Raw genomic sequence first — 24910 nt, forward strand, 5'->3', positions numbered from 1 at the left:
TGTAGATTCTCTCTGCTAGGTACTTCTTAACACCACTCGCACTCTCTATGATCTCCCATTAAGATATGACAAAAAAACAAAAGCGAAAGGCTCATGTATAAGCCCATATTCCCTCCTAGGTCCACCCTTCTTTTTCTGTTCCCCCACAAAATCATATTTCTTAGAAGAATATTTATTTATACATATTGTCTACATTTCTCTCTTCTCATTGAAAAAATATATGAAAGTTATAATTTTTTTTATTCATTTCAATCATTCAGGAAATATTTAGATTGCCTAGTTTATGATAGGCAGTATGCTAGTGGAAAACAAAACACTCATGTGCCTCTTCTCTAATGGGAAGCAGTCAGTATTTACAAGTTTACAAAATAAAGTATGATTGTGATAAGTGGTGTGTAGGAAAGGTGCTGCACTGAAGAGTTTACAGTGGAGAGTCAAGGGAGGATTCCACGAACCAGTAATTGAGCTGAGATCCGAAGATGTGATGGGAGGAATAGGCAAAGGGAGTTTGCCTGTTACTCCAGAATTGGTGCTAAGTTCAGCCATAGTCATGCTGTTAGGCCCATGGATACTAGTCATCATTCTGTTCAACCGCTAAGTGGTGTGTGATAAGGTTACTTTCTCCTCCTTTGAATCTTGCTACTTCTGTGATTCCCTGTTCTCTGGCTTGGTTTCTGTGGGCTCTTCTTCACCCAACTTAGAATGTCAGAATTCATCAGGGCTCATTCATGAGCCTTTTTCTCTTTCTGAGGTGACTTAATTTACTCTCATGGCTTTAATTATCCTCTATGGGTCAAGGATACTCAAATTTATGTCTCTGCCTGTGTGACCTCTGCAAAGTCAAACTTAACACATGCAAAATTAAATACTTGCTCTTCCTACCTTTGAAATATGGTACTCCTTTGTTTACTTTTTGAAGAAACATTCTCTTTGCTTAAGGAGTAGTATATTGTTGCTTCAGGACTAATGTTGGCTTCCTCTGGCTTATGCATGTTAAATTGAAGGTGATTAAAATTTTCTTTTGGTTTTAGACTGTTGTTTTAATTTCTACTTATTGCATTGTTTAGAGAATATGGCTTGCATTGTTTATACTTCTAAAATTCAGTACAAATTTTTTAGTTGCTTAGTGATACTTGACCAGTGTTGTTTTAAGTGTGCCATGGATGGGTTAACATTTTTCTGGGATATTTTTTTTTTTTTTAATTATCCTGAAAATGGTGTTAACAACTTCTCATTTAACTTTTAACAGTCTTTTCTCTATATGGTGAAGCAGGATTGTGTGTACAAGTGGTCCATTGCTGTTTGTGCTGTATTGCACCTTTCTTCCATGTTAAAACATACCTGTGTAGTGCTTTGAAATATACTTTTATATTAATGTTGTTACTTCTGTGAATTTTGTTTTGGCATTCACATGTGTCCTTGTTCATTATTTCTCAGCTTTTCTTTGTTCTTTTGTTTTAGTTGTGAATTTTGTAAGTAGTACATAGCTAGTTTTTTCTGTTATTTTTACCCAGAGTCTTTTCAGTATGCCCATGGGCTGATTTCTATATATTATCAATCTTAAAATCTGAGTTTTCAATTTTATTTATTTAGTGGCAGTTAAATAAATAAATATTTTAAATAAGCATTTTATTTAACCTGGCAATAAAGTTATCATAAAGGAGGAAATAAATTACTCATTATCTCAACATCTAAAAGTAATCAGTTTTAACATTTTGGTATATATCCTTCACTTACATGTAGAGTAAGGGGAAGGTGGAAGCAAGTAGAGAGGGAGGAATGGGGAACAGATTTCTGTGTGTCAGATATCTTCAGAATCATTATTAATTAACTTGTTTTATAAATTAATAGCTTCTCTTCTAGAGCAAGGAAAAACAAGTATTATTCTTTGTTTTACTACCATGCATGATGCCTGGCATATAAACATTCAGTAAGTGTTTGAGGTATGAGTAAAAGAAAGAAAGAAAAATGAACTTCATAATTTTTCCTTTTTCTCTCCAAAGATTTCCATGGAGAATGATTATCTGGGACCCAGAAGAATTGAGAGTCTACAAAAAGAAGATGCTGATTGGCAGCGGAAAGCTCACATGGCTGTACTGTCTATTCAAGATCTTACTGTCAAGTATTTTGAAATAACAGCTAAAGCTCAAAAAGGTAAGTTTACCAGTAAAATTATCCTTGTTAGGTATTTTTGAAAATGAGTGGTTAGTGTTTTATGTTCGGAATAGTTATAGAAGAGTATGTAAAGATGTATACTCATAATCCTAGTAGTTAGAGAAGACCACTAGTAGCAAATTTAAGGTATGGTCTTTTAGTGTTTTCTAGGCATATATGTAAACATATACACTTCCTTTAAACCAGTGGAAGAGAATAGAGAGTTCAGAAATAGATTCACACAAATATGACCATTTAATCTTTGATAAGGCAAGTCAATGGAGAAACAACAAATGGTGTTGGAACAATTGGCCATCTCTATACAGAAAAATGAACTCCGACCTAAACCTCACACCTTATATGAAGATGAATTCAAAATGGATCATAGACCTAAATGTAGAATGTAAAACCATAAAACTTCCAGAAGAAAACATGAGAAAAATCTGTTTCTTAGAGTTACATAAATCTATATGAAATAATTAGGCAGAGTTCTTAGCAATGACACCAGAAATATAAAGTGTGAAAGAAAAAGTGATAAAGAGCCCAAGCTGTAAATAAAAAACTTGACAGAATGGATTTCATCAAAGTTAAAAACTTTTACTCTAGCAGACACTGTCAAGAGAGTGAAAAGACAAGAGAATATTTGAGAGAAAATATTTGCAAGCCGCATATCTGACTAAGGACTTCGGTCCAGGATATATAAAGAACTTTCACCTCAACAATAAGAAAGCAACCCAGTTAAAAGATGGGAAAAAGACTTGAAAGACAGTTCAATAGAGGATAAAGGTGGCAAATAAGCACAGGAAAAGAAGTTCAGCATCATTAGTCATTAATGAAATGCAAATTAAAACCAAAACAAGATACCATTGCACTCTTATTAGAATGGCTAAAATAAAAAATACTAACGGTACCAAGTGCTGGTGAGGATGCAGAGTAACTGGCATTTATCCTGCATTGCTGATGGAAATGCAAAATTGTACAGTCACTCTGGCAAATTATTTTACGGTTTCTTATAAAGTTAAAGTTAAAAAGAAAAACAGTATGTTATATTAAGAATAGTACCTTTTAAATAACTTTAAAGATGCCTTTTCTTACTGTAAATCGTGTTTGTAACTATATACTTAAACTTTGTTTAGAATCTGCTTTCTAGGGGCCGGGCCGTGGCTCACTCGGGTGAGTGTGGTGCTGATAACACTAAGGCCACGGGTTCGGATCCCATATAGGGATGGCCGGTTAGCTCACTGGGTGAGCGTGGTGCTGACAACACCAAGTCAAGGGTTAAGATCCCCTTACCGGTCATCTTTAAGAAGAAAGGAAAAAAAAAAAAAAACCTGCTTTCTAGATTTAGTCTTCTCTAAAGTATAAAAAAAACACTCATTTTATTGTGGTTTAAAAATATTATAACCATTATAGAAAATTTAGAATGTTAGAGGGGAAAAAACCTCACATCTGTAATCCCTCCAGCCATACCCAAACATTCTGTGCATCTCTCAATTTTTTTCTCTACACATGGTTTATTACAAAAGTGTAATGATTTTGTCTGTACATATTCATACATAGTTCATAGTTCTGACTCTGTAGAAATAATTTAGATTAGTGCTCTTATTTACAATTTGCTTCTCCAATTTCAGGTAAATTGTTTTTCTGTGTGATGAGAATCATTCTAGGGTTCCACATGCTTCGTCAGAGTCCTTTAAGACTTCATTATTTCTCAGTTCTAGTGACTTTATCCTAGCAAGAAGACTTTGAGCCTGAGTAAGGAAATATAATTAGTTTGCTTGGCTTCTTAATTTTCCTTTTCTGAGCATGTTTCTGTCCTCCCATGTAAGAGAAGCAGAGAGAAAGTCTCTATGGCTTTAGGCTTCTGAGCATAATAGCGTCCTTTGTGTTTCCAATCGGCGGGTAACTTTTTACTTTGTCTTTTTAGAAGAGGAGTAAAACAGGCCTTTTAATTTCCTTCCTTATACAAAGCCAGGTGTAACCTTATTTTGATATCTTACTGCTTAGCTTTTAAAAACACCTTAAATGGGCCTGTTTCTGATGAGTATGAGGGTATTTCAAAAAGTTCATAGAAGGATTTGTATTTTAATTTAAATTTTCTAGTCTTTTCAATGTACCCTTGTATATATAATGTATTAGAACATTAGGTTTTTAAAATAGATTTAACACGATACTTTGTAAACACCAGGACTCTATTGACTTCAGAGCTTTTTTTTTTAAAACAAAACAAAACAAATAATGATTATCTTTTACTGCAATAACGGCATTGTTATCTTGATAATATGAACAGTCATCTTAGCAAGAATCTTTATTCTTGCCATCAAAGGAAGAGAAGAACTGTTCTACGGGTATTTCAAACATTCCACATTCACAAGTAATTTTCATTACCTTCATATTCCTGAACTGTTTAGAAATAATTCTAAGCGAAGTGAACAATTAAGTGTAAGAATATGTTTCATCCAAAGATGTTGGAAGACAAACTATTGAATAGCTAGTATTGTAGGTAACAACCTGAGAATGAATTAGAATAGAGAGCTGCTCTCCAGACATGGTCCTGAAGTGGGGAACAAGAGAAAGGGCTCCTAATTATTGTGAGTATGCTGAATGTTTGATAGGTTCAGGTAAAGATGGTAGTGGTAGTACACGAGGGATTTAAAAAACTTGGGTACTACTATAGGTATATAGCCTTGCTTGAGGTTACTAAAACTTCCCAGTTATCATATCTATACAGGTGTTGATAGTGCATACTTTGCATATTCTGTAGGATTGCCGGGCAGATAAACAGAGATAAAACACGGAAAAGTGCTTTGAAAAATAATATAACATCAAGTAAATATTACTGATTGTGGTGGTGTGTACATGAGAGATAAATGAAATAATAGAACATCAGTTGGATTAATGTTGCCATATGAAGTGGGAAAGATGTTTGGATATCTGTCATTCTCTCTCAAGCCACAACAGCCCTCCGGTTAGGTATTATATTTCCTTATTCTTTTTAGTCAAGGGAATTGAGCCCAGGAATGGTTAAGTTTCTTGCCAGAAGTTACACATCAGTTATGGGTGGAACTGGTATTTTAACTTAAAGTTATCTAAATCCAATTCCCTTGCTGTTTTTTCCCCCTTACTTTACACTACTATATTGATCTTATAGTTACATTAATATTATAATACAGTTTTAAGAGGTGGGCAGAAATTTAAAATGGCAGAAAGAAACATAGTTGATATTCAACAAACGAGCAAATTTTATTTATTAAAAATCCTAAAATTGAGGTTCAAAGAGATTATGAATTGAAAACATTATCTTATTTTTAGCATTTAAAGGCCACACACACACATAAAAACCCCAGAAGCCTGAAAGGAAGTGATGTAACTATATGTTGGGAGTAGAGGTTCTAAGTAAGGAAATTCCTCATCTGTCGTAATAGAGACTGAACAGATGATTTTTATTTTTTTTAATTTAATTTTATTTTGTCAATATACAATGTGGTTGTTTATTGTGGCCCATTACCCAAACCTCCCTCCCTCCTCTCTCTCCCCCCCCTCCCTCCTCTCTCTCCCCCCCCCTCCCTCCTCTCTCTCCCCCCTCCCTCCCTCCCTCCTCTCTCTCCCCCCTCCCTCCCTCCTCTCTCTCCCCCCTCCCTCCTACCAACCTCATTTCTGTTCGCTTGTGAACAGATGATTTTTAAATACTGTAAATCAAAAACGAGCAATATTTTGGTATGGAGGTAACCACCAGAAGTGGTTAAAAGTTAGTTGCATCTGGGCATTGGCACTAGGGGTCTAGGGGGAGAGTGGAGCATAAGGAACTGTCTGTACAGTTTTAATTTTTAAATATGTACATGTATTACTCTTAAAGCTTTCACAAAATACTGAGGCTAGGAATAGTATTCTAAACTATATTTCCTTGCAAAACTTGGTTAGTTCATAGTAGCAGTACAAAATTATTTATCACTTACTTCTGAACATGTAAAAGTAACTACCAGTGAATATGTCCTGACTTAAACGATTATGTTCAGTATTTACTAAATTGCCTATTCTTTTGTGATAATTAAAGTCTCTGTAGCTCATTACAATATGGTTGGGCATAAGGATGGTTGGGTTAATCGCATAAAGACCCAGGATGAGCCACTACCACGTGATGCTACTATCAGCAGTTAAACTTCTTTAACTGGAAGATGTTAGCTGTTGGACTGTCAAGCTTATATTTTGAACTAGGCCTATATTATGACAGACTAAAAAGGTTTTTTGTCTTTTTTGGGGGGGAGTGGGAGAGGGCTGTATCTTCTTTGGGAATTATATGTACCACTCTACTCTAACCTTCTCAGAAAGAGCTCCATTCTAGCATCTAGGATTTATTTTCACCCACTTCATGTTATTACAGTATTTTTGGAAGATTCAGAATGATAAAATTTAGAACATGGATTTAAATAATTTTAAATAATCTTGAATTATTATGGCTGTCATTTCAGCTAACATATCCAGAGGAAGCATGACGACAGAATAAAGCTTTATAGATGCTTTGAAATTTAATAACTATTCTTAAAAGTTTTTAAAAAATTAATCTAACAACTCAGTTTCATCTGCAGAATGTTATTTCTGAGGATGATTTGAGAATCTAAGATATTGTTGAATTGTGTTTTAGAGTTGTTACAGGTAATTTATCACAGGGGTAATATTTGTGTATTTCTCTTTAAGTGTGTTGTCAGTGAAATCTAAGATTTTCCAATTCTTTAGCATCAAGTTGTTTTATAACTTGATGTATCTTTAAAAATTGTTATTAACAGCTGTGTATGATCGAATGCGAGCAGATCAGAAGAAATTTGGTAAAGCGTCATGGGCAGCAGCTGCTGAACGTATGGAAAAACTCCAGTATGCAGTTTCTAAGGAGACTTTGCAGATGATGCGAGCTAAAGAGATCTGTTTGGAACAGAGAAAACATGCATTAAAAGAAGAGGTAAGAGAAAAATATATAAATTCAAAATAAGATAAGGTATGCCATTTTTATCTTTGTACCAGACTGATGTTGTTCTGATTTTCTAATCATTGTTCTAATTTTGTGCTGTCTCCATGAGTTAATAACACTTATGCTAAGGCCTGTGACTTGAGTTGCCACTAATAGAAGAATTAGACACATGGAGTATTTCACAGCAGCCCAGGCGTAATAGTAGGCAGCAGAGCACTGTTGAAACAAAAAGAGGCTGACATCAGAACTTCATAGCTGCTTTACAGTTATTTTGTACTGTAAACCTTAAATCTTTCTAGCAATTATTAAGAAAGTTTCACTACACAGAGAAATTTAGTAAAAATTATAAGGCAGTGGCATTTTGTTAGAATTGATTGTATCATGTTCATACCGTTACCTTTTGGAACTTCCCATTTTACTCTTACTGGAACAAAACACGGTTAGTAGAATTTCAATTTTCTTGACTATGCTTCATTAAGACCTATCCATGGATATAAAAAAAAAAAGAGAGAAAACTTAGAAAGATGGTGTTGAAGTGTTTTGTTCCTATGGGAGATTATTTAAGCTAGCAGTAGTGTTAGAACTCTTTGAAAAGAGTTGCTAATCAAAGCATATCTGAGATGCTACTTTAAACCACTTTTTTCATTTTCATCTTGTTCATCCTTTTAATATTCCTCATAGTGCTCAATACAGCGCTGAATTATACCATTGGTGCCCAAGTCATGCTTTCAAAGTATTAAAACTGTTAGGTGTACACTGTCTTTCTTTATCTCCTATACCATTATTTTAAAAGTGTTATTATTGATGATTAAACTGGGCATGAACAGATTGCTTTTTGGTGACTGGCCAGTATGGGGATCTGAACCCTTGACCTTGGTTATCAACACCACACTCCAGCCAACTGAGCTAACCAGCCAGTTCCAGAACAGATTGCTTTTTAATGAAAAATATGTATGTTGGTCATCAGCTGGTAGTTTTTGTAGGTATTGGAAGAAGTAGATATTAGGATCTAGGAACACAGTGTTTTTTAAAATAAGGAAAATATACAGTTTTAGTGGTGAATGAAGACTAAAGTTAGCATGAGAAACGAATCTAAGAGGGTGTTCTGGATGGCATATAATAAGACTTGATTGTGTAGATATTATTCAGTCTATGCCTTTTATAAAGAGTTAAAATACATATTTCAAATACAAAAAAGTGTTTGAATTATCAAATTTTGGGGTGTTTCCCCTCACTTTTATTTATCCATTTTTTACCTTACTTGAGGTAACTAAGTTTATTGTAGCATACATTATTTTATTAAGCTACTTAAAAAAATGAGGTTACCTTTTTTGCCAACATAGCCTATGCAGAATATTTCCAAAACCAAACTCCTTCATTTCCCCATACCAGCTCTTCCTAAAGTCACCCTTTTTTTGTTAAGGGACTATGGTTCTTGAAGAACCCTCACCTCTCACCCTAGGTAACCACTAAGCTACTTTCTGTCTCTGTAGATTTGCTGTTCTGGACATTTCATATAAATGGAATCATGTAGTCATTTTGACTTTTTTTTTTCACCTAGCATAATGTCTTCAAGGTTCACCTGTGTTGTAGCATGCGTCAGTACTTAATTTTGTTTTATTGCTAAAGGATATTCCATTGTATGATTATATCACATTTTATCAGCTCATCAGATGATGAACATCTGGGTTATTTCTAGTTTTGGAGCTATTATGAATAATAATGCCAGGAATATTCATGTACAAATTTTTACATAAACATGATGTTTTCATTTCTCTTGGTGTATACCTAGGAGTGGAATTGTTTAACCTCTTGAGACCCTGCCAAACTATTTTCCAAAGTAGTGTTAACATTTTACATTCCCATCAGTAGTGTATGAGGGTTAGAATTTTCTCCACAGCCTTTGCTACATCTCTACCAATACTTCTCACTGTCTTTTTGGTTATAGCTGTCCCAGTGGGTGTGAAGTGGTATCTCTCTGTGGTTTTGATTTGTATTTCCCTGATGGCAGTGATGTTGCATATCATTTCATGTGCTTATTGGCAACTTAAATATGTTCTTGGGAGAAGTGTCTATTCGGATCCTTTGCTCCTTTTTTAACTTGATTATATGTCTTTCTATTATTGATTTATAAGAGTTCTTTATATATTCTAGATGCCTTATTATCTGCCATATGATTTGCAAATACTTACACCTGTTCTTTGGGTTGGACAGTCCATACTGGCTTTAAAACAGTGAACATATATTTGTGAAAGCACATTTTAAACTCTAGAAAAGAATAAACTTGCATCTCCACGTTTATTAATACAGCTTTATATAAAATACATTGCTTCATGAAACATTTTTTGGCTTAGGATGTATACCAAGATGGTCCTCATTGACATTTTAAAAGTGCCTTTGCGGCGATATTACAACTGATTCATCTGAAATACAAGGAATCATTCGAGACTACTATAAACAACTATACGCCAACAAATTTGAAAATCTGGAGGAAATGGATAAATTTCTGGACACACACAAGCTCCCAAAACTGAACCATGAAGATGTAGAAAATTTGAACAGACCAATAACAATAAAGGAGATTGAAGCTGTTATCAGAAGGCTCCCAACAAAGAAAAGCCCAGGACCAGATGGATTCACAGCAGAATTTTACCAAACATTCAAAGAGGAATTGACACCGATTCTTTACAAACTATTCCAAAAGATTGAAACAGACGCAAATCTCCCAAACTCATTCTATGAAGCAAACATCATCCTGATACCAAAACCAGGTAAAGATATAACCAAAAAAGAAAACTACAGGCCAATATCCTTGATGAATATAGATGCAAAAATCCTCACTAAAATACTAGCAAACAGAATACAGCAACACATACATAAAATTATTCACCACGATCAAGTGGGATTCATCCCAGGGATGCAAGGTTGGTTCAACATACGCAAATCAATAAATGTGATACACCATATTAATAAAGTCAAACACAAGGACCATATGATCATCTCTATAGATGCTGAAAAAGCATTTGATAAAGTTCAGCACTCATTCATGACAAAGACCCTCTATAAGTTAGGTATAGAGGGAAAGTATCTCAACATAATTAAAGCCATATATGCCAAACCCACTGCCAATATCATCCTGAATAGGGAAAAGCTGAAAGCTTTTCCTTTAAGAACAGGAACTAGACAAGGATGCCCACTCTCACCACTCCTATTCAACATAGTGTTGGAAGTACTAGCCAGAGCAATCGGAGAAGAGAAGGAAATAAAGGGCATCCAGATTGGAAAAGATGAAGTCAAACTGTCCCTGTTTGCAGATGACATGATCCTATATATAGAACAGCCTAAAACCTCTACAAAAAAACTCTTGGAATTGATAAATGATTTCAGCACAGTAGCAGGATACAAAATCAACACACAAAAATCAGTAGCATTTCTTTTCTCCAATAGTGAACATGCAGAACGAGAAATCAAGAAAGCCTGCCCATTTACAATAGCCACCAAAAAAATAAAATACTTAGGAATTGAGTTAACCAAGGAGGTGAAAAATCTCTATAATGAGAACTACAAACCACTGCTGAGAAATTAGAGAGGATACAAGAAGATGGAAAGATATCCCATGCTCTTGGATTGGAAGAATCAACATAGTGAAAATGTCCATACTACCCAAAGTGATATACAAATTCAATGCAATCCCCATCAAAATTCCAAAGACATTTTTCTCAGAAATGGAAAGAACTATCCAGACATTTATATGGAACAATAAAAGACCACGCGTAGCCAAAGCAATGCTGAGCAAAAAAAAATAAAGCTGGAGGCATAACACTACCTGACTTTAAGCTATACTACAAAGCTATAATAACCAAAACAGTATGGTACTGGCATAAAAACAGACACACTGATCAATGGAATAGAATAGAGAATCCAGAAATCAACCCACACACTTACTGCCATCTGATCTTTGACCAAGGCACCAAGCCTATTCACTGGGGAAGGGACTGCCTCTTCAGCAAATGGTGCTGGGATAACTGGATATCCATATGCAGGAGAATGAAGCTAGATCCATACCTCTCACCGTATACTAAAATCAACTCAAAATGGATTAAGGATTTAAATATACACCCTGAAACAATAAAACTTCTTAAAGAAAACATAGGAGAAACACTTCAGGAAATAGGACTGGACACAGACTTCATGAATACGACCCCAAAAGCACGGGCAACCAAAGGAAAAATAAACAAATGGGATTATATCAAACTAAAAAGCTTCTGCACAGCAAAAGAAACAATTAACAGAGTTAAAAGACAACCAACAGAGTGGGAGAAAATATTTGCAAAATATACATCTGACAAAGGATTAATATCCAGAATATATAAGGAACTCAAACAACTTTGCAAAAAGAAAACAAGCAACCCAATTAAAAAATGGGCAAAAGAGCTAAGTAGGCATTTCTCTAAGGAAGATATACAAATGGCCAACAGACATATGAAAAAATGCTCAACACCACTCAGCATCTGGGAAATGCAAATCAAAACCACACTGAGATACCATCTAATCCCAGTTAGGATGGCTAAAATCCAAGAGACTCTGAACGATAAATGCTGGCGAGGTTGCGGAGAAAAAGGAACTCTCATACATTGTTGGTGGGACTGCAAAATGGTGCAGCCTCTATGGAAAATGGTATGGAGGTTCCTCAAACAATTGCAGATAGATCTACCATACGACCCAGCTATCCCACTGCTGGGAATATACCCAGAGGAATGGAAATCATCAAGTCAGAGGTATACCTGTTCCCCAATGTTCATTGCAGCACTCTTTACAATAGCCAAGAGTTGGAACCAGCCCAAATGTCCATCATCGGATGAGTGGATACGGAAAATGTGGTACATCTACACAATGGAATACTACTCAGCTATAAAAACGAATGAAATACTGCCATTTGCAACAACATGGATGGACCTTGAGAGAATTATATTAAGTGAAACAAGTCAGGCACAGAAAGAGAAATACCACATGTTCTCACTTATTGGTGGGAGCTAAAAATTAATATATAAATTCACACACACACACACACACAAAAAAAAAACGGGGGGGGGAAGAAGATATAACAACCACAATTACTTGAAGTTGATACGACAAGCAAACAGAGGGGACATTGGTGGGGGGGAGGGGGGAGGGAGGGAGGTGTTGGTGATGGGGAGCAATAATCAGCCACAATGTATATTGACAAAATAAAATTAAAAAAAAATAAAATAAAAGTGCCTTTGCTTATGTACTGTTGTTTGAAAAATAGTATATGAGGTAACCTATAAGGTTTCATACCTGTGATCTAGAAATAAATCTTTTTGTTAATGGTTTTTCTGTGTTCCAAGGCCATGCTCTAACCAGCTGAGCCAACCAGCCAGCCCTTGTTAATGGTTTTTAAATCATGGTTTTATTTTCCTCTTGCATTTTCTTTTTTCTTTTTTTCTTTTTTTTGCGGCTGGTGGATATGGGGATCCAAACCCTTCACCTTGGTGTTACTGTTACATTTTCTTATTTGCTACTTTTAGAAGGTAAAATTGGAATTTGGCTTATCTTGGAAATTTTTTACACTTTATGTTAGCAATCTCATTACAAGGATTTCAGCCCCATCTTGTGTTCCCCTAAGGCATTTGTACTGTAGCCTCCTTTTCTAATTTGCTTGCTCCCTCATGTTACTACCTCTGGAATTTCTTAAATTCTAAACTTTTAAAGTTTAAATCATAGCCTTTTATTATCTCTGAAGTAGAGTACTACCTGTGTCTTCATCACGTTGACTAGCTTTGTTGTTCTAATCTGGCTGACATTGAGTTGTTTGGCAATTTAGGGTGCCTAAAAGAGCTGCTGAGCGTAAGATTTCTGACTACTAGCTATTGGAAGAGCTTTGATCTTGCTGGAATTGGTCTAGGGTGGTAGAGGAAGAATGAGACTGAAATGGGCCTTGAGAGTTTGAGATGATTATCTGTGTGGTCATTTTTCCTGGGGCCATCACATTACTCTAATAGTCTGTTTGAATTCTTCAAAGGATTTGTTAAAACTGCCAGTTAGTCATTCATGCCAGGTTTATGCTTGTTGTGTATATAACGTAGGTATTGTGCTTTTTATATATATCTGTGGTGATGTACTGAGCTGGTTTTATTAGCATTAATTTAACCTGCCCACATTACTCATGAGAAACAGAGAAAATGTGAATTATTAAGCCCATCCCAGGCAAATGCTTTGCCAGTAAAGGCTTTGCATACAGTGCTACCCTGTGATTTAAATTATGGGGAGACTTTAGGTTATTTTAAAAATAAAAAAGTTCTTTCTGATGTGTTAAAATAGAAACACTTTAAAAATTGGAATTGGAATTAAGTTTAAAATATTTTGGAATATTTGCCATGAGTATAATGCTCAACTTGAAATAAGTTTTCTAAATTAATGCTGAAATATTAAAAATCGCCTAGGCAAGCAAAATTCTATTTGGCTTAAAAATTTTTAACTACATTAGGAATAAGTACTATTCACTTTAATTTATACCCTTTTTTAACTGTTCATAAGTCTTGATTGTAGTTGTTCTTACCCTTTCTAGGTTATAGATTCCTGCCCCTTTAAGAATCTGACAGCTATGAATCCTGTACTCACAGTCATATTCACAAAGTTTAGCACACAATTTTGGTAGGTTCCGAAATCATCTGCATATGAACCTGTGACACCAGATTGACCCCTAATGTTCGGATTTTCCCATCAAAACTGGTGAAAATATTAGTGCCTTTTTAGTCAAGTACCTTTGAAAGAATCCAGCATGTGTTTAGTTAGTTGTAGCTACTTTATTCCACACTTTAAATAATACAATCCCCCATCCAGATTCAAAAATAATAGTACAGTCTGACTATGCAAGTAAATATTTACTTTCAGATGTATTGTTAATCCAGGTTACATCAAGTATAGCATACTTTTTTTTTTCAATTTCAAACCTTTGGACAAGATTAAAATACATACACAGAGTGTATTTTGTACTCTTTCCTAATCACACTGTATTAGGAGTAGGATATATGCTTGAAATGTTATTAAAATAAAGATTACATTGAAATAAGGAGATTTTCTGTACAGTTATTAATTGAAATAGAAGAAAGTAAAATTAAGACCCCATCGTGAAACAAATCATAGAAAACATAGTTGCATCTCAATTAATTAGTAGACTTCTATCTTCTGGCTAATTGGGGATTAGCCGGAAAACTCTGTGGTTTCCAGCCCTTGTGATTGAAGGTTTTAAAAATATATCGGTGTGCTTTCTTTCTCTGGAAGAGGATTTTAACCATTCCCCGTCCAAATATATTCCTTGATCATTTCTGTGAACATAAACTGCTAAGATATTGAGCTATGTATACAGTATATCAGTCCTCAGGCTAATTTACGTTGCATAATTTTGTCTTTCTCCTAAAAAGCATACAGCTAAATTATGATTAATTAAGGTTATATTCTTCTATTTCAGTTTTATTTTAATTCATCAAATATTTTTTGAGCATTGATTGTATACTATAGTGATTATAGGCTTAGAGTATAGATAGATAGTGCTGTCCCACAGAATGTCCTGCAATGATAAGAATGTTCTGTATTTGCATTCTCCAGTAGGGAAGTTTCCAACCACGTGTAGCTAATGAGCTCTTGAAATGAAGCTTACTTAATAGAGGAACAGTATTTTTAATTAAATTTAAGTAGTTACATGTGGCTAGTGGCTACCATAGTGAGCAGAGCAACTCTATGGATCCCAGTTCCGCAGACATACTCCTTATGTAACCTTGAGTGAATTTAACCTCTTTATAAAATGTAAATAATACATACCCTATAGGGGTGTTATCATTCCATGAGTTAAGGTGTATAAGGCATTTTGCATAGTGCCTGGTGTACAGTAAGAACTAAATAAATTTTAGCTATTATTACTCTAATTCTATATTAGGTGTTGTGTAAGTATCACAGAAGGGAATACAATGAAGAGAAATATATAATTCCCATTTTTGCTTGTGTTAAGAAACATTTTTAGGGCTCACCAAAGGATGCTATTAAGATGATGTGGCATTTCGTGTGGGCCTTGCCAAAAAATTCCAACAGCAGGGAGCTTTGTGGTGGACACACAGCCTGAGCAGAGGTGGGGAAGCTGAGATACTTGTGTAGGCAGAGAGACTGGTTTTTTGTTTTAAATTTATTTGTCAATAAGCAGCTTGTTCCATATCTGCACATTAGAGATCTAAAGTCTCTTAAGTACAAAAAGCTAGGTTCCACTCTAAAGGTATTAATTTATAGTAATTAAACTCTGTTTTCACCCTCTAAATTATATTTTGGCAGCTGTTACGAAAAAGTATGTGGAAAGTTTTAAATGTTTTAGGTTTAGTGCTTTTTATGTGCGTGTTATCGCATTAAATTCTCAAACATAACCCATTACGCCACAAGCCCATAAGCCATTATCTGAAATTCTGGAGGCCAGATATGTTTCACTATTTCGAGTTTTTTAGATTTTAGAAAGGTAATATAGCATAGTGCATGTAACTTCAGACAAGTGTTATTCCAGTAATGAAACATTTAGATATTTACATTAAATAGAATAACTAAGGACTGTAAATAGTCTCACAAGATGATGTTTTTCTACAAATGGATTGTGAGTTTGGGTTTGGCACCAAAGAAATTATGAAAATTTTCAGTTTTCCAAGAATTAAGAAATCAGATAAGTCTGCCAACATGTATTAGCCGTATTTGTGCCACAGTTATTGGTGGAACCTGTATTTATACTCAAGCTTGTCTGGTACTAACTCTCATGTTTTTACCACCTTTTCCACGTAAAAGGGCTAGTCTTGATTGAGAAATTGCCCTTAATGTTATTTCTGTTATGCCGTCCATGGTTTTTACACTTCTTTTTGAATTCACCTCACTTTGTTTCTTGTTTATTGCCGTATTCTCTGTAACTCCAGCAATGGTGGGTACTCAGTGAGTGAGTGTTGAATGAATGATTCCACCCACAAATAGGTCTGTTTTTTCATAGCTCCTCTCATGTCAGTAGAAGTTTTTGAGCATAGTAGGATGAAAGGCAGTACATGACATCATTACTTTGTATAATTTGCTTTCTGTCTGGTTTCATGATATAATACAGTCAAAATAGGTCTGTATGAAAATGACTGTATCATTGTTACACATGGTGAGAATGATTGTGAAGTCAGCAGGATATATACATTTGTGTGTGTGTAATGTGTGTGTAATGTGTGTGTTGTTTTTTCCCCTTATTTTTTGTCAGCTGGCTGATGCAGGGATCCAAACCCTTGGCCTTGGTGTTTCAAAGTTGTGCTCTCACCAACTGAGCTAACTGGCTAGGCAGCAGTATATATTGTACTTATGTGGATGTGGGGATGCGACTTGGTACTTCATTTCCTTACTAGATTTACTGTAAAGACACTTGGTTCCTTTTGCATATTTTTGGAATGGTACTCCCTAATTTTATCTAGTGGAAACAGCACTCTTATGTAGGAATTGGAAGAACTGGGTCTAGCTCCAGCTTTGCTAGTCATTATCTGGTCACATGGGAAGTCACAGTTTGGTTTGGTGTCCTGATATCCTGATATCTAAAGTGTGTTTGTTTAGGAGGGTGAAAGTTACACTGAGTGTAATTTATGGTAGCCAAGTTTTCATTTCAGCACTACTTACTGGGCTTCTGTGTTGCCCAGGGAAGAACTGCCCCCCAGGTATAACAAAGACCCTCATGACACCCATCTTCTCTGTGTTGCTCCATTGTATGGAATTAGTTCCCTTTCCATTCTGGATTCCCTTTTAGTTCTGTGGCTGTCAGCTGAGGATCGGAAGAATCAGTCTTTAAATTTCAGGCATTATGTGGAGGAGATTTGGAGCAGGGTGCCCATCCCATACCTCATCATGCCTTAGTGAGGATTTTACCTCCATGTTGAAGTTTACATAAACTTCAGAGTACCGTTTTGCCCTCCTAGATTTCTCTGACCCTTGTCATCCCTTTCTCCTTAGCTTAACCCATAAAAGTCCTGTGTAGTCTGATCCTACAACCCTTCAGCTTTTCCCAAGGCCCACTCTGCCCTATTGTTGTTCTCTGTGGGGCTGGGATTTAACAGATTCCTTTCTACTCAACTGCCCCTGATGAGGTTTTGTCCTTCCTTACAACTCAGCCCTAGACAAATGCATATCTGAATTCTTGCTCTGGGTAGAACTCACTGAACCAGAAAATTGGGGTGAGGTCACTGCTTGTAAGAGAATACCCACTTCCTTTCTCAGTTTGATAATTAATAGTGGCTGTATCCTGGTAGCAGTATGCATCTCACAAGTCTTTAAGGTACATGGCTCTAGGCAGAGGTCAGAGTACTGTTCTACGTGCAGTTGAGGCAGGCATGTAATGGGGCTTTCCGCTTCCTTAGCCACAGGTTTGGACAGGAGAGAAAAACATAAGAGATTCCTAGGGGAGGGCACAGCATCATGAATGTGGCAGATAAATGGTTACTCCCAGCTGGAGAGAAAAGGAGCAGTGAAAAATGGAACTAATAGCTTGAACTTGGAAACTGATCTTAGATGAAGGTTTATAGACTGATTTACGCTAAGGTTTTAACTTCACTGTTTCCTCACTTGAGAATAGAGCCTTCTAATATAGGTATTTTACCTGTTTGTATGCTGTGCTAACAGTGTGTGGGTACAGGTAACAAAGTAAGATACATCTTGGAGCTGTGGTCTCCAGAGCTTAACAGAAGCCCCAAGACAGTATGAAAAGGGATGTTTGTAATTTAAAAAGAGAAACTAGGAATTTCAGGGCAGAAACATTTCCTAGATTTTTATATTTTATGACCTAGGGCAAAACCAGCATGATTTCATATTGTTATTTCCCTCCCTAGCTGGTATAACTAAACCCACTTTGGGTTTGTTCTGTATTTATTGTTCTTCAGTCATAAAATATTTTCCTAATGCAGCAGACTCACTGGCTTACAACTTAGATAATTTATTTATAAAATTACTTACAACTTAGTATTTATAAAATATCTATAAAATTTATTAAGTAGCACAGTATTTAATTGACTTGGTTATTTTAAAATGTATATCATGGCATATTTAGACCAGAGCCTAACTAACCGTTGCTTTTCACTTCAAAATTTTTGTTAAAGACATTTGAAATTATGCATGAAGAGAAAAATATTCTAGTCATTGGTCAAGTGTGGATATCTAGAATGTAAAGCAAAAACTGGAATCTTGTTTAAAACATACTCTTTTTACGTGCTAACGTGTTTTTACCAACTTCATAAGACAGAAGGAATCATTTAGCAGAAATAAGAATTCACTGTCTTTGCTGCCCTGAGCCGTCCCAGGTTTGCCAGTCAAGTATTTCCCTGGTATTCTGGGGCCCCAGGTGATGCCTCACATGAGCTCACATTTCTCTGCTTTTCCTTTCTGTTCTTCCCCTTCCTCCTTTGGTGGTCATTCCCTGGGAAGCCACTTGAGGCCAGGGCCTCCTCATCAGTGCTGCTAGTGCCCCCAGGTCACACTGATGTCTGCCCAGGGATCTCCTGGGGCTTCTAAGCATGAACCTTTAAACTGCCAAAAGATGGTGCTATGTTCTTAGAAGAAATGTTCTTGGAAGTACGCTGTCTCACACCAAGAACTATGCTTGTACTTCACATCTCACAGACTCCTGAGAAGTCGTTCCTTCAACTTCTTGCAGCTCCCTTTCTCCAAAGAGCAAAATGGGATTTCTATGGAAGTGTAGGGTTAGGAACCAGTATCTGAAGCATATTTTCCCTGTAGTGGTTTCCTTCAGGTGCCTGGCAAAAAATTTCGCTCTCTTCAGAGCCAGTAACCAACCAACCAGCCAGCCAAACAAACCTTCAAGACCATCCACCACTTCATGAGCCATGCCCAGAAATTTCTGAATCGCACTTATGGTTCAGTCTAGGACTCTGCCTGTATTTACGTAAAGGATGATAGTGAACATTACCCATAGATTGCAAGGTAGTGCAAGTTATCCCATCTACAGCAATTCTGTTGTACTGTTTCCCTCACATCCACTCACCTCACTCTCTAGTCCACAGATCCACGAAGCTGCCAAGACTGTGACAATGGGACAGAGCGAAGCCCCAGGTGTGAGGGATCAGTTAGCTCTCACCACTCTGTTGTGACTGTCTGAGTGTGGCCCAGTCGTTCTCATATATCTTATATGAAAGGAGGAACTGCATAACTGAGCAGTCACTTTTGAGAGTGAATGGGGGACATTATTAACACTTATGTCAGGAAAATAAATATACTGTCACCCTAAATATGAATGAGCTATAATATAAAAACCTTATTTTTAACATTTTTGCCTACTTGTACAGCCATGTGATAAAACTTGATTATTCCTGTTTTTTTAAAAAGTCTGAATTGCTTGCCTACAAGTTTATTTCTTAGCTCAATTGCTTCATGGATTTATCCTATCTGTTAGTATTAATTTCTAATCATAACTTGATTTTTTAAAAATCCCCACTAACTACAATGTTTTTATTTTAATTTTCAATGCAGATGCAGAGTTTGCAGGGTGGTACAGAAGCCATAGCCCAACTGGATCAGTTAGAATCTGATTATTATGATCTGCAACTTCAGTTGTATGAAGTACAGTTTGAAATCTTGAAGTGTGAAGAGTTACTATTGACAGCACAACTGGAAAGCATCAAAAGACTTATATCAGGTATAGTGTACATTTAACCACATAAGTCCACAAAAGATTTAATACATGGGGAAAATGCATGTGGATGCCAGCTATGTCTTCTATCCAGTCTTTTAAAAAAGTCTTAACTTAAAAGAAACCTTTTAAAGGAGCTCCTGAAGTCAAACAAAAGTAGTTCAATGGATTCAGCGATGTTACTTTATGTTGTTTTTGGTTACCTGTGTAAAAAATACTTACTTTGTAAAGATTGCTTCAGCCAGAATCTGGATTTTCAAAAATTCTGAATTTTATGGGGGTGGGGCGGGTGGTGGTGGTGTCTAGCATTTCTTGAGCACTTACCATGTGCCAGACACTGCTAAATACTTTGCATACATTCACTATATGGGCTGTAATTTCAAAGAAGCTCAAGAGGTAATTGCTTTGCCTGAGGTAACAGAGCAGGAAATGGATTAGAACCCTGTTCTTTTTGGCTCCACAGTTCACACTAAGTCTTAACTACTTACTCCTTGTTGCCATTCTGTAACAGAAAAGAGAGATGAAGTAGTATACTATGACACTTATGAAAGCATGGAGGCCATGCTGGAGAAGGAAGAGATGGCAGCATCTGTGCACTTACAGAGAGAAGAGCTGCAGAAACTTCAGCAGAAAGCACGCCAGCTGGAAGCAAGACGTGGACGGGTTTCAGCCAAGAAAGCCTACCTCAGAAATAAAAAGGTATTTAATCTTGCTTGTCTTCATTACTTCATCCTTGATCCATACCTAATAATTCCAATTGGATTTGTCATTAATACTTGCATAGCTTTTGAAATTAAGTAAGAGTTACCTTTTTTCAGTACTCAGTCCATTATATTATATATGGTACTCTGAAAATCGCCCTCTTAACGCCTTAGAACAGCCAGTGGTGATGTGCTCTTTATCTTCAGCCACCCTGAAGGTGACTCTGCTGAGGAGCATGATTACAGGATCTATAATGCAATTCTTAGCAGGTTCTAGCACTATCCATTGAAAAAGGTTTTAGGGGAGAATGAAATGTAAATAAGATTTTAGAAGAGCAAACTTTTTAGAAATATTAGAAGCAGTGCTTTATATATTACTTTTGGGTATATAATGCAGTAACATAAAGACTACTTGGTGTCTGTGAACCTGAAAGTTTCAAAAGCATTTTTTGAAAATGCTATACAATCCAGACAAAGTTAAAAGTCTGATTCATTTTAATTTAGCAATATGCTAGTCACTTTGTTAGACTTGGATACAAAGATGAGCAAGGCACAGTCCCTGTTCTTCCAGTCTTCTAGAGAAGGCAAACCAGGTACAGATGAGTGCTCTGCCTGCTGACAGTAGAACTGGAGAATGGAATGAGGAAACCCTTCTTGGAGAAGGTGACACTTGGTCTTCATTCTAATGTCTGTGAAAGAAAGTGAGCCAAGATGCTGGGTACCGTACATTCAAGCTTTATTAAAGGAAAAGAATCTGTCGGGCTGTGCTCAAAGTGACTGGCAGCCTGGGGCTGCCCTCAAAATGGAAGGCAGCACCAGATGTGGGGGTGGTAGAGCTTATGTAGGGCACCAAGGGTTGGCTGATACCATCAAGGAGGGGCATCATGCTAATATGGAAACTGTGCAACCAGGGTGGAGAACTTCGCCCTTGTGGAAGCAAAATGGTTTCTGTTTGTCACCAGGCTTCTCATAAAGGGAAGGGAGGAGGAGTTTGGTGCTGGAGTGTAAGACAAGGCCAGAGGCTATTTTGTGCTTATTGTGTGCACAGTGGGGCCAGTCACATCCAAAATCCATCAGTCTGAATAGAAATTTGCCAGGTTGATTGTGTTGGGGCATAATTCCAAGCAGAACAAAACAGTGCTTAGCAAAGACACTGAAGCATAAAATAGCAAGGCTTGTCAGGGCACTATACATGGTAAGACGTGCTGCAGTGACCAGGTTATGGAAGTTTTGGTGACTCTTCACAGCAACGCAGGGTGTCATATGGCAGATGGCTTTGTAGAGAAAGAGAACTTTCTCATGCACTCTCCTTTTAAAGCCATCAGAACCATACCCATGACCACCATTAGACCATCAATGGATTAATCCATTCACTAGGGCATGATCCTCACAATCTAATCAGTTCTTCAAGGTCCCACCTTTTAATTACCATGATAGGATTTCCCACCCTCTTAACACTGTTACAGTGGGGATTAGGTTTCTAATACATGGACCTTGAGGGACACAATTCAATCCATAGCACCACTCTAACAAGCATGGGCTTTGTTTTGAAGGTAGTGTAAATTATTTAAAAGTTTTAGGCGAAGGGCTAATATGAACAGTTCACATTTTAGAAAGATACAGCTACATGAAAAATCAGTTATAGGGAGAAGAGACTGAAAGGTTCTGATTGGAAGGTGTCATTATCCTCAATCCTAATAAGATTGAGATTTTTTAGAGTATGAACTAAAGTAATGGCAGTGCAGTTGGTCAGGAATGGACAAATCTGAGAAGTGTCCAGATCTGATACTTTCCAGAAGTAGACTGTCAATAGGATTTGGCGGTTTGCGGTGAGAGAGAGAGGAGGAGCTATTCTCCATTAGCTCTCAGGTTTCAGGACTGGGAATTTGAGTGGATGGTGGAGGAAGAGCACATTCGGGTTAGAAGTGATGAGCTAAGTTTTAGACTTGCATATCAGTAGTCTTAGGGCATCCAGGTGGAGATGATTATAACAGTTGGGCATCTGAGTCTTGTAATATAAGAGTGGATGAGATGGTCCCCAGAAGAAGGTATTGAGTAGGTGATTCTTTGAAGTGATGGGGTTGGGTTGGGGGCTGATAGGAAAGAGCAAGAGGGAGGTAGTGGAGCGTGATAGATGGATAGTTTGAAAAAAGGCTTTATTATACTTAATATTATAATTCAGAAAACTCAATACAACCAAACATTCTTTGGCGGGGGATGAGAAGACATTGGAAAGGGCACAAGTTAGGAAAGATTGAGCTGCTCTGATGTAGTGAGAAGAGGGGCCTTAGGAAAGAACCCTGGGGACCATTTGAGCATGTGTGCACAAGATGGGGATCCAAGAGAAAAAGCAGTGGAGGTTAGAAGAAGCAGGACAGTGTGAAGTCATAGCAGTGAAGAAGAGAGATGATGCCACACAGCGGAGTGGTCAGCAGTGTCAGGTGCTCCAGAGAGGTCAAGGCAGATAAGAAATGAGGCGGCTCTATGACATTTGGTATTTGAAACTATTGAGTCCTTATGATGAGAGTGTGAGGGAGAGGGGCCAAAAGGTAGATCACAGTGGTCAAAGAGGGAGTGCAGCAGAGGTTTTGAGTACAGACCAAAGAGATGGCAGAGGGAGCTGACTGCACAACAGATAGGTGGTGAACGGGAGTAACCATGGTGAAGAAGGCACACAAAGGCATGTCGTCTTCTAGTGGCATTAAGAGCCTGAATCAGACCCAACTCTTCCCTCCACTCTTCCATCATTGGCATGCATTAGCTCACATCAATTTAATCAGTACTCTTCATTCTTCATTTTTATGTTAATCTAACACTGAGGTGAGGATCCCAGCCCTGTAGAATCTGTCCATTTACTCTTGTGCCCCTGCCCTCCAAGCCCACCAACTGAGGTGGCAGAACTGCAGAGGGAAGGAGGAGTGACATAAGAAGGCTGAAAAGAGAGGAAACTGGAAACACTAAGTCCTGAAAAGAAAGGTAGTGAGAAGATCAAACTTAGATAAAAAAAGATAAAAATATGCCTCTCCATGTAATATCATCGTATATTCCCTTGTTTACATATTGACATGCTCCTTGATTCTCTGGCATCCATAGTAAGATTGCATACCCAGGAATAGTTCTGAGTAGAAGCAAATCATGCCCTGTCTTGCCTCTTGAAAGAGCAGAGATAGTGTCTGGCTGTACTGGAGGACTGGAAGTCATTGCTTTGTGAATAAATGTTTATAGAAGAGAAATAGATAGAACATTGTTTTTCGTGTATTTTATTTTTAATTCTCCCAGTAGCCAAATGAGGTAATCCCTTGCCTGAAACATAGAAAGCTCAGAAAATCAGAAGCATTTTTATATTTTATTTGGTGGCTAAACCAGACCTGAAATAATGTGGATTTATTGTCATAATCTAACTAACTTTGACTATTCATACATTTCACTGCAAAAATAGTAGTATTCCTTATTATGAGGTACTTCTTCAGCTCCTACTCAAGTTATTAGGTAATATGTATACAATATGCCACCATTCTAAAATATGAAAAAAATTGATTTTCAAAACACACCTGAGCTCTGGAAAAAGGATTGTGGACCTGTAGTCTCATTTTATAACCAAGAGAACCAAGGCTTCTGGTAGTTAAGTAAATCACCCAAGGAAAAGCAGTTGGTATGGGGCAGGGTAGGATCCTAAACTAGGTCTTCGTGGCTCAGAAGCCTGAGTCACTATGTCATGACACCATCTAATGCTACCTTTGTTTTTCTGACTGCACTGGACAGATTTTTGTTAGGCAGTAGAGTGAACCAGAGTGGGTAAAGAACAATATGGAAATATTTTGCTTTATGATACAGTTTGCTGACTTTAAAGGTTATTATATGCTTTTCTCTGATTAAAAGTGATTATTTTGGTATAGCTTTGAGAATGTTGGAAACTAATGTTACATTTTTATCGGGAAGACTTCTAATGGTAGTTACATTAGGAAAGACATGGGAAAGTAAAGATTTAGCTTGGTGCCACTAAAAGTTGCTGCTAAAATCAGATTATAGTGCATTATTTTATAAAGAAGCACATATCTTCTATTTTATTATGAAATAATTGTAAAAATCTCTTATTTTATATTGTAAAATATGAAAGCACATGTCTCCTCATTGATTGTAAAAATCTCCTATTTTATATTCTGATTACAGTATATACATACTTTCTTTTCAATTATTTAAAATTTTGACTTTCTAGTTTTTTTGTTTTTTAACTTTTATTTTGTCGATATACATTGTGGTTGATTATTGTTGCCCCTTACCAAAACCTCCCTCCCTCCTCCCTCTCCTCCCTCCCCCCCAACAATGTCCTTTCTGTTTGCTTGTCGTATCAACTTCAAGTAATTGTGGTTGTTATATCTTCTTCCC

The 24910-nt window shown here is 36.8% G+C and overlaps 1 protein-coding gene across 1 annotated transcript in view; it reads left to right on the plus strand.

The window, feature by feature from the left end:
• The window catches only part of JMY (junction mediating and regulatory protein, p53 cofactor), a 100310-nt gene that overhangs the window by 45725 nt on the left and 29675 nt on the right, over window positions 1-24910 (plus strand). Inside the window, exons 3-6 of the mRNA XM_063085615.1 lie at window positions 2004-2154; window positions 6939-7108; window positions 19664-19829; window positions 20335-20522. Of these exons, the coding sequence (XP_062941685.1) occupies window positions 2004-2154; window positions 6939-7108; window positions 19664-19829; window positions 20335-20522 (675 nt within the window). The remainder of the gene's footprint in view (window positions 1-2003; window positions 2155-6938; window positions 7109-19663; window positions 19830-20334; window positions 20523-24910) is intronic.

The sequence above is a fragment of the Cynocephalus volans genome, chromosome 2, assembly GCF_027409185.1.
Source record: "Cynocephalus volans isolate mCynVol1 chromosome 2, mCynVol1.pri, whole genome shotgun sequence".
NCBI lineage: Eukaryota > Metazoa > Chordata > Mammalia > Dermoptera > Cynocephalidae > Cynocephalus > Cynocephalus volans.